Genomic DNA, 14,975 nt, shown 5'->3' with positions numbered 1-14,975 from the left:
AAGCATTCCCCTGAGCACAGAGCTGTTCCGCACCGCCATGCCTCTCAAAGTGTGACCCGGGGATCAGCGTCGTCGGCAACCCCTGGAAAGGTATTTGTGGGAAATGCAGACTCTCAAGGGCCCCTCCTCCCTTGACCTGTTGAGTCAGAATCTGTATTTTCACAGCATCTATAGATTGGTGGGCACATTCTGTCTGAGGAGCACCAAGCCTGTTTTTTGCCTTCATTCCACCTGGATACCACTCCCCACCCCCGTGACTTGCCAACTTTCTCTCTGGCTGGTGTTGAAGTCAAGACATCCGCTCTCAATAACTCCATGAGAATGTACTGGCTTGGGAGGGAAGAGCTTCTAGGGAATTAAATGTCCTTCACCGAAGTGTATCTTATTTTGGAGAAGACAGAAGGATAGTATTACTCATACTTTAGAAAAACCATCTCATAAAAGTTAAGTGAATTATTGAAGGTCCAAGCTTATCATCAGCAAAGTACTAACTTTGAAAACCACATTTCTTATTTATGTTGTACCATACTGTCTGGCTTTCCCTGGAAATCCCAAAAAGGAAAGAAAAGCTCCCACTTGAGTTGGGATATGTGGTTCTGATTGCCTGACCTAATCAAGAATGTAGCTCTATTTCTTTTCTTTTTCTTCCTTCCGTTCTTCTTTTCTTAACAGCATGAAATTAGGGTCAAGACTCAATCCCCCAAGATACCTTGGTCAACAAAAGCTTGACCATCTCCCCACCTACAGAACTGGGAACTTTGCCTGCATCTGGTGCACTCATTTGCTTTTTGCTTTTTTCCTACTATGAAGTTCAGAGAGAAGATACTTACACTTTCTCTGTGATGGGGAAAAAAAAAAATCTCAGGGCTCATTTTTCAAAAGAACATTGGAATGTTACTCTTTAGCCCTTAAAGAGAGGAATTTATTAACCTGAAGACCTAGTCACATGCTCTATGAGCCTGGCTTTGAAGGACTGAGGCTTCTAAACTTAAGTTCCCGTAGTAAATGGCCCTAGTTGCAAAGAACACAAGTGGAGAAAGAAATTAGTCATCATTTAGGCCAGCAGTTCTCAAATTTTGCTCTACATGAGACTCTGGGGGACCTTTTAAAAATCCCCATGCCCAGGGCACAGCCCAGAGCAATTAAATCAGAATTTTTGGGTGTGGAACCGGGCAGCCCACTTTTCCTCCCCTCTGCCAAACTCCCCAGGTGATTCCAAGATACATCCACGTTTGAGAACTAGTGAGCTGGGCGGTGACACCCAAAAAACCTCACACGGAAGGCCCGAGGTCTATTCTGTTGATGGCTTGGCACATCTTGTATTTACTCCATTCTTCCCACATGCCAGGTGGCAGGATCTTGGGGGATATACTTTCACTCACATTCCAGAACCTGCTCTTCTCAAACAGCTGCTGCAACTGGGGGTATATATATTTTTTGCAATGAGCTTTCACTTAATAAGAAATTCTTTCTCATTCCCTTAATATTCCTTCCCATTAAAGCATAACCTACAAACAGCAGGTGAATTATCCTTAAGTGGTGAGTATAAAAGACAGCTGTTTTATCTCAATGGAGCATTTTTTCCTGCTGATTCCATTACCTTACTCTGGCATGACATGCCTCGTGTTTTAAGTAAGGCACAAATTCTCTTTCTTTCTTTTCTTTCCTTCCTTCCTTTCCTCCTTCCTTCCTTTTCTTCTTCTTCTTCAAGATGAGGTGAAATTTCAGCTACAAATCTATTCTAAGAGATCTTCAAGAAATGGTCCAAATAGGAACACAGCAGTATTTATTTTTTATGAGCAGCTGAAGGCTGATCACAACATTCCTCCCCGACCACGAAATGTGTATCTGTGGCATTTTTCAGGGCTATTTTTTGGCACACTGAACACAGGTTGAAACATGGAATGGCGTTTTCTTTTAATGATTCTTCTTGAACCTCCTGAATCTTCAAGCGGCAACACCTGAAGGCATTCATTCACAGTCAGCAGATAATGTGGCCTTTTTCCACCCTGCACTGACCTACTACAGAGAAAATATAGTGAATCAACTTTTTTTGTAAGGGGTGCTGTTCACGTGTCCTTGGATTGCGACTGCCTGTGTGTGAACTTGTAGGATATTTTCCAGACCGTCTTTTCAAGAAGCAGAGCTTGCTGACTTCACCAAGCCTACTTCCTTACCTTTGTTTCTTCTGTTCTTTGGCAACTCCTCTTGACAAGCCTACCCTGTCCAAGGTCTTTCCCTTGTTCTAAACTGTCTCATATCCTCTTCAATTCAATTTTATTTTTACCTATTCACAATATGGATCTTCTAAAGAACTCCCCAAAAGGATGGGGTCAGAGTCATGATTGATTTTCTGTTACCACTGGAAGGAAGATTTATATCTGTGCCCACAGAAACATATACTGTTTATAACACCCAGTTAGTACAGAAGAATTAAAGTCACATATCCCACTCCATAAATTTGGATCTATTTAATGATAAAAGACCACATTATCAGAGACAAAGATTAAACAGCTGTAAATAATGGCACATTTGTTTGGTGCTGATCTTGAGTCTTTCCACTACATCAATGCTTTGCTAAGGTCACTGGAGGCAAAATACAGCCACCAGATAAGGTGTTTCGGGGCGGGAGATAAGGACGAAAGACTCGCCAGCACCTTACCGGCAGTGGGGGTAGCTCAGCGCATTGGGGTTCCAGAATCTGGCAGACTTGAGTTCCGATCCTGACTGCACCATGAGCGCTAGCTGTGTCCCTGGGTCAGTTCCCCTCTAAAAAGCACGTAATAGCAATACTGACCATCACAGGGCTGCTCCGAGGAGTAAGGGCTCAGAAAGCCATGACTGCACGTCACCTAATCTCAACGCATTTCAGAGACAGAAATGTGACCCAAACGAACTTATGAGGCAAGAGAAGTGGGTCCATCTTACAGACGAGAAGAGTGAGGCTCCCAGAGATGAAGTCAACTCAACCTCCACACTTATCTAAAATGCAAAAACAACTGTGCTGTTTCCTACTTAAAATCCTTCACTGGCTCGCATGACCAGAAAATTAATAGGGGCATAAAGTCCAAATTCTTTATCATGCTGTAATCCCTCTATAATACTATTTTTTCCCCCCAAAACTCAACCCCAAATCACTCCTGCCATGAAGCCTTCCAGTGGCATCACAGATCATGTTGTCCCTCCCTGCTCTGGGCTCCCACTTTCCCCTCACATACGTCCCACAAAGCACCACAGCATTTTCCTGAGCTCGTTGCTTTCTAGGTCTGAGTCTGCAGGCCAAACAGGAAGTTCGTTAAGAACAAGCTACTCGGGGCGCCTGGGTGGCTCAATGGGTTAAAGCCTCTGCCTTCAGCTCAGGTCATGATCCCAGAGTCCTGGGATCGAACCCCACATCAGGCTCTCTGCTCCACGGGGAGTCTGCTTCCTCCTCTCTCTCTGCCTAGTTGTGATTTCTCTCTGTCAAATAAATAAAACATTAAAAAAAAAAAAAAAAAAGAACAAGCTACTCATCTGTGTAGTCCTAGCATCTAGCCGAGCACCGACCACCTAGTAGGTGGTCCATAAAATGCTTGACGAATATGTGAGTGAACTGTCCAAAGCCAGCCAACCAGTAATGGCAGAGCCAAAGCGGAACCCCCATCTTCCAACTTCCAACTTCCAACAGGTCTTCCTGTTGGGCCGTCATCCCCGGGAACACATTGCCTTTGTCAATGCGTAGGTGACATCTCAGAGAAGACTTGAGGCTCAAACTCTGTATTCAGAATGGACTTGCCATAAAACTTCAGGCCATGTGTTCAAAAACAAACGATCAATAACAACAAAACTGTGTGCATCAATTTATAGGTCTGTGAAAGAGGGCTCATTCTAAATACCGGACATCAGAACACCCAGGAGGTGGGGAAAGAACAAGAGACAAACCAATTAGATAACACTGAGAAGTACCTTCTTGCAAAGTGTCTTAATCTAAAACCGTCACAATAGTAAATATAATTAGATAATAATAATAATACCAAAAACAGTTTATTACCATCCTTTCTTCTGAGGCTTTCAATTGGAACTGAAAACACAATTACTAATTAAATTAGACAACAGGAGGTATCATTTTCCAAATGGAACCCTAGTGATATAAATGAGTTACTGCAGCTTCTCAAATTTCTCTCTGTCACTCAAAGAGGGGGTTATTCACTTGGCTAGAGTCAACTCAGAAAAAGAGATCTACAGACTGCATTTGTTCCTTTATTCCAAATGCAGGTCATTTCTCTACTTTCTATGTAGTTACTAAGCCACTGTCAGACCATAAAGATGCCACAGCCCAGCTCCTCTCCTCAAAGAGCTTACCACACATTGGTGGGTGCAGAGGGGGACAGACGGCAAAAAAAAAAAAAAAATTAAAAAAAAAAAAAATCCCAAGTCTCAGGGTAGGAGACAAAGAGCAGGAAACTCACATTTCTTCCCTTGGAGGAATGTGGGTAAAAATAAAACAGTTTTAAAGTGGAACAGGGGGCGCCTGGGTGGCTCGGTGGGTTAATCCGCTGCCTTCGGCTCAGGTCGTGATCCCGGGGTCCTGGGATCAAGCCCCGCATCGGGCTCTCTGCTCAGCAGGGGAGCCTGCTTCCTCCTCTCTCTCTGCCTGCCTCTTTGCCTACTAGTGCTCTCTGTCTGTCATATTAAAAAAAATAATAATAATAATAAAAAAATAAATAAATAAATAAAAAAAAATTAAAGTGGAACAGGGTGAAGCACAAGGTTGTGATCTTTATGGGGCCTGAGAGCATTCTGTTTTCTTCCACTTCTTTTTCAAAAACTTCAGTTGCATAGTGGAATGCACCAAGTTCATTATTTGTCTTTTCGCTGAAGACTTTTTCAAATTGTGCTCTTAAAGGCATTAGGAGAAAAATAAAAAAGAAGAAGAGGGTGCAAATGGAAATTTAAGAAAATTAAATAACAATAAAATTTTAAAATTTTAAAATAAAAACACTTTCTTGCTGAAGTACATCTCAGACTTCTTAATATGCAAAGCTGAATTCAGAATTTCCCAGAAGGGGATGTAATGTGCAGTTTTGACCAAATTAATTTGATGCAAGACTCTTCTTAAACATCTCGCAGGCTAATATTCTGCAAAACGCACATAGAAAATACTTGGTCTAATGAAAATAATACACAAATCACTCCCCCCCCCTTTTTTTTAAGATTTTATTTATTTATTTGAGGGAGAATGTGTGAGAGAGGGCATGAGAGAGGAGAAGGTCAGAGGGAGAAGCAGACTCCCCAAGAGCTGGGAGCCCGATGTGGGACTTGATCCCAGAAGTCCGGGATCACGACCTGAGCCGAAGGTTGTTCCTCAACCAACTGAGCCACCCAGGCGCCCCCCCTTTTTACTTTAAGAACTCTGTCACAGATTAAAAGAAAAAGGGGGGGTGCCTAAAGTGGAGAAATAAAGAGGGAATTGCAGCTAGACCAACAGCAAGAGAAAGATTTTTAAATTATATAAATACAACTTTGGTCTTGCTCTTCACCTACATTGTGTGACTTTGGCTTAAAAACTGATTAAACTTCTGAGGTGCCTAAGTGGCTCAGTCAGTTAAGCATCCAACTCTTGGTTTCAGCTTGGGTCATGATCTCAGGGTCATGATCTCAGGGTCGTGAGACCAAGCCCTGTGTTGGGCTCCATAGTGGGCAGATGTCTACTTAAAATTCTTCCTCTCCTTCCCCCTCGGCCCCTCCCTTTACTGGCAAGTGCTCTCTCTCTCTCTCTCTCTCCCTCAAATGAATAAATAAAATATTTTTTAAAAATGTATTAAACTTTCTGAGCCTGTTTCCAGCCAAATGGGAATAATGGCATTACTTGCCCCTAGGAGTGAGTGGAGGTATTTACTGAGTTAAGTCATCCCCAGAGTGCTTAGCACAGAGCAAACCTTCCATGTTTAGAAAGCATTCCCGAGGACACTCAAGGGGTGACAGAGAGAGGCACATTAGGGACAGTCCACCATGGCTGTGTCTTCTTAGGCTAAAAACAAAGTAAATCCTATGGTGGGGGAGAGAAACACACCAAAATGGGAGAAAAGTCTGAAGAAAACTCCTCTCAAGACAGATTTTTAAGGAAATGAATTTAACATGAAATTACAAAAACAAGTGCCCCCAGCTGTTTCTACTTGTCTATGAAATCTGATCTCCAGATATCACAATGTATCTGGAGAACAAAGAAAATGCAAAGAACAGCAGGATAAACACTTTTAGTTGTGTTCTCACTTCATTTCTTCCAAGCGGTGTGTGCAGCATGGGAGTGGAAGGAAATGCAAAATCCATCCACAGTAAATTTATAGCAGATTTCAGGATCTGGGATATTTCTAAGGAAACAGAGAGAGTGGCAAAGCCAGCAACAAATAACCGTGTGGTATGTAGTAAGATCAAGACCCTAAAAACAGATGCCGTCCTTGGCCAAGTCAATTAGTTTTTACCACTGCCCTCTAAGAGACCTGCTTAATACAGACCCAAATCCAAAGCAAAGCCTCACACTGGACTTTCACAGTACTGCATGCAAAAACAAACAAACATCTTGCACATAAAGTTGCCTGGGACACTAATGCAACCAGTTAGAAAGAAAAAGAATGAGCTTTAGGACTTTAAAAGTCAGATTTGTTAGGATAAAATGTCCCAAGACAGTTGCTAACAGAAGTTTGTATGGCATAGTTCTCTAGAGAAGTATGTCCACCTGGGTCTTGAAAATGTTTTTGCTGGACATAAATTTTCAACAGTTAGTTTGGAAATGTCTAACAAGTATTTGCAACATGAAGGAACTGAATGGATGGATGGATGGATGGATGACGTGGCAGAGTCACAGTATCTATGATTGGAAGAGCTCTAAGACGGCTATCAGTGTAGTTTGTTGTTGTTGTTGTTGTTGTTTTAAGATTTTATTTATTTATTTGACAGACAGAGATCACAAGTAGGCAGAGAGGCAGGCAGAGAGAGAGGAAGCAGGCTTCCCGCTGAGCAGAGCGCCCAACTCGGGGCTCGATCCCAGGACCCTAGAATCATAACCTGAGCCAAAGGCAGAGGCTTTAACCCACTGAGCCACCCAGGCGCCCCTCAGTGTAGATTTTGTACGCCCACTGTGTTGTGGGAAGCTCACCACCTAAGCCAGACAGATCTCTCCACTATAATACAATATTTATGATGACAATGAACACTTCCAGAGGCTTCAAGTTTTATCCAACTTGGTTTCTGTTAGTGGTAAGAATACAGGGGTTCCCAAAGAGTTAAGTAGTGTAATAGATACAGTTAAAAATCTAGTACTTGAGACTTTGTTATCTAACTGTCACCAGCATTCCTGTGTTCCCCTTGGGTCTCAGCTAGGTACTTATCTCAACCTGTACTTTGCTTACCTATTTCAGTGTCAACGAGGGGGTTCCCCCACCTCTACGTGTAACTGTAGGAAGGTAAAGATCTTGTCTTTCCCAAGCACCTAGCCTAATGCATGCACACACACACAGTCAGTGTGCCTTGATATTTGTTGGATATAGTAATGAAATGCAAACTACAGAAGTAGGTGCTTCTCCTTCTTCATATCATTACAAATGCATCTTTGGGTGGTGTTGCTGTTAGGAGTCCACTGGTCAGGGTTTTGGTCCCTGTTCTTCATTCTCAACAAAGCTATGCATTTCAGAGCAAACTTATATACCTCGCTGGTTTCCTTTGTTTTGTTCTGGGTGGGTATTTTCTTCTTGTAGTTGTAAGGTTTTATTAACACATACAACCTGCACATAAGCTGTCTATTCATCTTCCTCACCGTGCAACCCGGCATTAGGATTGGTGACTCTGATGGCCAGCTGGGCTGCTCTCTCCACAACGGCTATAGGGTTTTTGGAGGAGACGCTGTGAGCAATCTCTGCACAGTGGGATTTGTTGCACATTGGCCACACCTCAAGCTCCTTGACGTTGCGGACGAGGAACTTCCAAAAGCCACTGGGAAGCATGTGCTTTGTTTCCTTGTTGCTCCCGAAACTAATGTGGGGCGTCAAGATCTGGTCCTTGAATCTTCTGCGCACCCTACTGTCAGTGCCTCTGGGCTTCCGCCAGTTGCGCTTACTTTTGACATATCGCTCTGACTGGTCCTGGATAAACTTCTTGGTCCTCTTTATACCGATCTTGGACTTCACCAGAGGTCTGAAGGCAGTCGTGATGCCGAGTAGGAGATGGCTGCCACCTCCACAGGCAGTTCTGGGAAAGAGACTCACTGGGTCCCTTTGTAAAACTAGGCACTCGATTTATGCTTTCGAAGGTTCGAAGGTCCCTTATGTCAGGCATATTCTAAGATTACTTGGAAAACATAAACCCAAATACCTGAGTTATCATAATGAGTAAAGTTTAGAATGACTGGAACAAATAATAAATAATTCCGAGATTGTTTTATTGAGTTAGCCATGGTTTTATCAGGTTCACTCATTTCTCTGGCAAATCACGAATTGCACTTTCCTACATTTGGCCTTAAAAAGAGTGGGATCGATGAGGTGGCTAATGCCCACTCCCTGAAAAAGGAGCAACCCCCTCCTCTCCTGTCCAGAGCATTTCTGCAGCCTGTTTGCAAGCTTTCTCATTTGAGATGCAAGTGTCATTTAATTAAGTGGTTCCCGGCAACTTTGATTTTTCCAGCCTCCAATGGGTTAATGCTCTGAGAGCTTCCCTTCTTTTACAAAGGGGCAAGAAAACACATTGAGCTGATACAGTCCATTATTAAAATTGCATTTCAGCAGAGGCAAATAACTCCAGCCACCAGATGCCGGGCTTAGCCATCATCTTCCCTTGCTACAACCCAAAGCTATTACATTAAGAGGGTAAGCAAAACAATAGAGCTGACAGTAAGGCACACTCCCCTGGTAGATGGAAACTGTCAATCCCGCAGGTGAAGTATTTAGCTACAAAAGGAGAAAAGACACTCTTTGATTGAAGGATAAAAGGAAGGAACACACAGCCACTTTTCAATCAGAGCAAGACGGCAAATACCTGAAGAAAATACAGCTTCCGCAGGAAGACAGTAAGTTTCAGAAAGCGGGAGCCGCCAGACCTCGTGAGAAAAAAGTTTGGGGGCCAACGCAGTCGTCTTATCCGGTCCACATTCCACTTGGGTGCTCAGGGTGCCCACCCATTCCTTGCGTGATAGTTTCTACCGAAATGAAGCACTGAGCTTCCTCATGGGCCGAGCAGGCTGACCTCTTCAGCTTCAGCCACATTCAGTGATATTAATAAACTCTAAGTCTTTATTTAGAAGTCAGTGAAATTAGCAGTGGTGCTCAGAAGCCAGAAACACGGTGTCTGGTTATTCGAAAACAAAAACAAAAAACTCTGACCATTCTTTCCAGTTAAACTACAGCTCCGGTTCTCTGGACTCGAACAGTAATGCTAATAGATTGCACCTCGACTAAAAAGGGAGCCGGTGGCAGAAAATCTATTCCTCCGGCAAGGTTGCTGGGCAACAAGCAAGCTTTTGGCATGTGGCTGATGTCTCCAGGCAGCCTAGACTCCACAAAGTGAGCTCTTCCATCACTTATAACTAACTTGATTTTGATGGATTAAAACCGAATCAAAATGTACTGTAACTCACTCGCTCCCAAACTCAAGATTCGGGGAAAGACTCACCAAAAAATAAATAAATAAATAAATAAATAAATAAATCCCAACACCCAATGAAAGACTAATTTATCAGAAACACTAGGATTGGCTAAAGTTCATTCTACTGGGTGATCAGTTCTAGTAGACAGATGATTTGGTTTTAAGGCAACCATTTCCAAATGCAATGGGAAAAAAATAGCACCGAACAGTATTTGGGGGGAAATACTAGTGTTCTAAAGACAGAGCCTCGATGTAATGAGTTCTGGATTCAAGGATTCAAGTGCCTCTTTCTGCCTGCAGTTCTCTAGCAATACCTTCTCTGGCAAATACCCGAGCACATTAGTCCGTGATCAACCAGGGCTCACTAAGGGCTCTGAGGGCCCCCCATCCCCCAGGGCTGCAGGCGTGACCAAAAAATGTAAGACATTGGGCCAGGCCTTATTTAGAACACGTTCACTGTGAGGACATAAAGTAAAAATGGGTTCTTCTCACCAAAGAAGTTCTGCAAAAGGTTAGTTTGGCATTTATTGTGTTCAGTTATGAAAACCACGTCCAAGATACACCAACTTAGCTGACCAGGCTCCAGAAATGGTCAGGGCTGACAGCTCAAAGGCCATGCCTGTCCTTTCCCAGCGTCAAGTGCAAAGCAGGCCTTCCTGCCTGGCCCCCAAAATATGCTCACCCTTAATCCCAAACTTTTCTCTCTTAGAAGAGCACCCTTTACAGCACTCATAATGGATCACCTCCGCGGCTAACAGGCTCTTCAGAAAGCTGCACGCACGCGCACTGACCCAGGGCCTCCTCTTCTCCCACGTTCCCAGCCTCTGGTGGTTCGTGGGCCAGGGCCATCATCACAGACTCTGAGGGCAAAAGCAACCAAAAGACGCAGACCAGCGAGTCTGCCCACACGTCACCGAGGAGTGTTGGGTGAAAACCAGACGGCGCTCATCAGCTCCTTCTAATGCAGAGCCTGCCTCTGACTTCAAGTGAAGCACTTTCATGTTCCAGCCATGGTGTGTCCCATTTGTGGCCTCGTCAGCTCCCCATCCATTATGGATCCATTATGCCTTTAGTCAGTTTCCATGTTTCTTGCAACACATTAAAATGCACTGCAGGAGCTAAAAGCAGCCTCCTCCGTAACCATTATGATGATAAAACGCAACTTGATGGAAACTGATATATTATTATTGCTCCCTAACAAGACATATGCCCTCCGGAAACAAAGAGTTGTTAGTTTTAATATGAAAAGGAGGCTTAATGGGTATTCCCAAGAGCTTATAAAGGTGGCCGAACAGGTGCATGGCACGGCCACTTTCTCTAAGTCTAATGCTTGCCCACTCTCTAAGGTATGGTGGGAAATGCCATCCCAGAAATCTTCTGCCCGGCTCCCCCTCCCCAAACAAGCTCTCCCTCTGTTGCCTGCAGCTTTGCCCCTGTACCAAACCCTTTCTACTTTATATTCAACCTTTGCGTATAATTATCCTCTCTCCCATCGGGTGTCTGTTCTCTGAGTGCAAGCTCGGGGACTGATTCAGAATAGATGTTCATGAAATGTTAGATGATTTGGGGTTTTTTTTGTTTTGTTTGTTTGTTTTGTTTTTAAGATTTTTATTTATTTGACAGAAAGAGATGACAAGTAGGCAGAGAGGCAGGCAGAGTGCGGGGGAAGCAGTCCCCCCACTCAGCAGAGAGCCCAATTCGGGGCTCAATCCCAGCACCCTGGGATCAGGACCTGAGCCGAAGGCAGAGGCTTTAACCCACTCTGTTTTTTACTGAGAGAGCAAAATGACATGTAACTATAACCCCAAAAGATTTAAAAAAATTTTTTTTTTAGTTTATGGATACGCTGGGACATCTGGTCAAAGCACCAGTGCTAGTCATGCAGCGGCCACGGGGCTGGTTAAGTTGACCAGCTGGATCTACCCTTCCAACTGGAGTGCCTTTTACTCCTTGTAAGTCATCTAGCAAATTGCAGCTTTGCATAGGAATTACTCAATAAATAGACGCCATGAGAAAATTAAGAGTTAACAATTTTTCCCCTAATGGTTTCCTTTTTCTTTTTATATCTTTTTCCTTTTCTTTTCTTTTTTTCATATATGTACACACACACACACACACACACACACACACACACACAATATTGTCAGTTATTGTTGAATTTTCTCTTGATCTGGTTAGTTTGCAACATCGCTTCTTTCAAGTTTATCGATAATAGCATCCCATTTGTTTCCTATTCAGAATTAATCACTATTTGTAACTAATTATTTGTTGTATCCTAGTCTTTCTCCCCAATAGACTATGAGCTCTCCAAAGGCAGATGCTATTTTATCTTGAGCTCTGTTAGTGTCTCCCCTGCCTGACACCAGGGCTGACATGGAGAAAGCACCCAGTAGATGTTTGTGGAAGGATCTCTGTCTGAAGCCTTCAGCTGACTGATTAATTAATGCCTAACTGAAGTGCTAGCTTGGTAGAGGGTCTTCAAAAGAAAGACTGCCGGCTTAACAACTAGGCTACAAGACTTGCACTAGGTTTTGCTTCAGAGAAGCACCTGCAAACCAGAACGCTAAAGCTAGCATCCTCCTTTAGGGAACCCGAGGGAGCCTGTAATCCTAGGAGAGCAAGAAGGAGCTGGCAAAGGGAAAATGCTATATTATCTTGTTCAAAGAGAACATTCAAAGTCAGAAACACCTATATTCAGATGTTCAAGACAGAGACATCTGAGTAGAAGTCAAAATATATATTTGTTATTAAATACAAGTTTGAGGGGCACCTGGGGGGCTCAGTCTAAGCATCTGACTCTTGGTTTCAGCTCAGGTCATGATCTCAGAGTCCTGCGATCAAGTCCTGCTTGGGCTCGTCACCACCGCCACCCCCATGGGCACACACTGTCTCTTAAAATCTTTTTAAAAAATAAAAAATAAACACACGTTTGAGACTAGAAACACCCCTACTCTGAATAAAAATTCTCTCTTTCACTCACCTGCCTTCTCTTCCTCCCTCCTCCTCCTCTCACTCACCCCTTAATCCCTGCCGTATGCATCCCTCAGATTTTCTCATACTGTATTTTAGATAATTTTATTATTCCCCACATGTATATTTCTGTTTCTCAGAATATATGTTTTGATTTTTTATTAGAAGAAAACATCATAGGGGCACCTGGGTGGCTCAGCAGTTAAGCGTCTGCCTTCGGCTGGGGTTACGATCCCAGGGTCCTGGGATAGAGCCCTACATAGGAGTCCCTGCTAGGCAGGGAGCCGGCTTCTGCCTCTCCCACTCCCCCTGCTTGTGTTCCCTCTCTCACTGTGTCTCTCCCTGCGAAGTAAATAAATAAAAGAATCTTAAAAAAAAAAAAAAGAGAAAGAAATCATAAAGGTGGCTCAGTCAGTTAAGCATCTGCTTTTGGCGCAAATCGTAATCCCGGGGTCCTGGGGTTGAGCCCCATGTTGGGCTCCCTCTCAGTAGGGAGCCTGCTTCTCCCTTTTCCTTCTGCCTCTCTGCCCTGCTTGTGCTCTCTCACTCTCTCTCTGACAAATAAAGTCTTTAAAACAAACAAATAAGCAAATATCACAAATGCCTGCCTGCATGCGGGTAGGCTACACATACAGTTATAAAGATGTGCTCACACCATCATAGTATTAGCTGCTTATTTACTCTTGCTAATATAGTAGGCTAAAAGAGACAGAGAAAAATCAAAGCCGTAGATAATTTTTAAAATTATTCATATCTGACTCTAGGACACTAACAATTTAAACACTAGGTTTCCCTTCTAGTATTAATTCTATTTAGCTCAGGCTATTACGACTAATTTATGTTTTAGGGGCATACACTAACTGATCATATGGGATAATATATGTAAAAAGACTCTATAATTAAAAGCCTAATAATGTAAACATGTTATGACCATAATAATTATGATTTTTCTTTTAGGTTATATCTACATAAGTACAAATGTATATATAATCTATATATTAAGTAATCTACGTAACCTGACACAATTTTCAAATACCTAACTCAGTTTCCAAATATCTGTTTACAGACCAGTAGTGGTTAGTGAGAAAGTTCTCACTGGCCAGAGGCAAAATGAAGAAAATCGTAACAATGTATTGGGATTTTTTTTTTAATCATGCTAACTGCATAATATTTAAAAGAAAGATTTTGTCCCAAAATCAAATTCTCACTGATTTTTTTTTTTTGGTTGGTTCAAAGGTCAGTTGTTTTATGAAATTATAGTGATAAAGAACGGTAATTTTTAAAGTCTTTCTTTACAAAAAAAATAGAAATTTTCTTTTGAAATGTTACTAGTTCATGGAATCTAAGAGTCTGAAAAAAGCTGACGACATTTCCATGTTCTGTGGGAGGAGCGAATGCTACCTTCAGTTCCTCGCGTCACCCCAGTCATGGCAGCATCTGGAACATCCCTGGAGATCCCGCCTCCGAGTGGAGCCCGCCCCAGCTACCAGCACTCCAGCACCTACCCGGCCTCATGAGCGCTCACCTCATCTTTTTCCCCAACAGCCCCAACTAGAAACACCACTTTAGAAGAAACCCCCAATCTTCAACGAGTCCAAGGTGGGAGCAGGGCGAGGAAGCCTTCGAATCCAATTTATTATAGGCAAAGAGACTTCAAAGTCTCCATCTGATGGCTCAAATATCCATAACAGAATTGGTATTTCTTCCCGGATTCAAGGCATGGCCAAGTCACACACACTCCATTCCAGAGTCCAGTTTTCATCTTGGAGGCTGCAAGCCAGGCGGGCTCTCTGCCCTTTGATCTGGTTGGAACCAGAGTGTTACAAATATGCTTGTATTAAGCTATCTCCAGTCTGCCTGAGGGCATCAGTCTGGAATGCGAAAATGGGAGCTTCAAACTGTGAGGTTCCCAAGTCCTCATTTACGTCACTTTTTTTTTAAAGATTTTATTTATTTATTTGACAGAGAGAAATCACAAGAGAGGCAGGCAGAGAGAGAGGAAGGGAAGCAGGCTCTTTGCTAAGCAGAGAGCCCGATGTGGGACTCGATCCCAGGATCCTGAGATCATGACCTGAGCTGAAGGCAGCGGCTTAACCCACTGAGACATTTTTTTCTGGCAGGCTGGCTGAGGCTCCTTCTATGGAAGGCAACAACAGCGTGATGCCCCTGGACCAAGTAACGCACAAGGGCTTCATCAGGCAGGATTAGAGACTTCTGTCTCTACCCTCTGGGCCAAGAAGTCATATGAAGGAGGAGGGAACTACAAGCAGGCACCAGAAACCTAAATCACACCTGCATGAAGCCACCCACAGGCACTGAGAAGCACCCAGGAGCTCCGAGGGCTGTGCTACAGGGACACGAAAGAATGGCCACCATCTTTGGCCATCAAAGCA

The 14,975-nt window shown here is 43.3% G+C and overlaps 2 protein-coding genes across 4 annotated transcripts in view; both read right to left on the bottom strand.

The window, feature by feature from the left end:
• The window catches only part of FOXN3 (forkhead box N3), a 398,885-nt gene that overhangs the window by 321,632 nt on the left and 62,278 nt on the right, over positions 1 to 14,975 (bottom strand). The window lies entirely within an intron of this gene.
• LOC123943669 (60S ribosomal protein L32-like) lies at positions 7,776 to 14,097 on the bottom strand. Its single transcript, XM_046007875.1, has 3 exons — positions 14,088 to 14,097; positions 10,356 to 10,472; positions 7,776 to 8,209 (listed from the first exon to the last, which is right to left on the bottom strand). Exons 1-3 carry the CDS (start codon positions 14,095 to 14,097, stop codon positions 7,776 to 7,778), a joined length of 561 nt encoding a protein of 186 aa, XP_045863831.1.

This window comes from Meles meles, chromosome 6 (genome assembly GCF_922984935.1).
Source record: "Meles meles chromosome 6, mMelMel3.1 paternal haplotype, whole genome shotgun sequence".
Lineage (NCBI taxonomy): Eukaryota > Metazoa > Chordata > Mammalia > Carnivora > Mustelidae > Meles > Meles meles.
The sequence above is the reverse complement of the archived record's forward strand: the minus strand, read 5'-3'. Positions and strand labels throughout refer to the sequence as shown.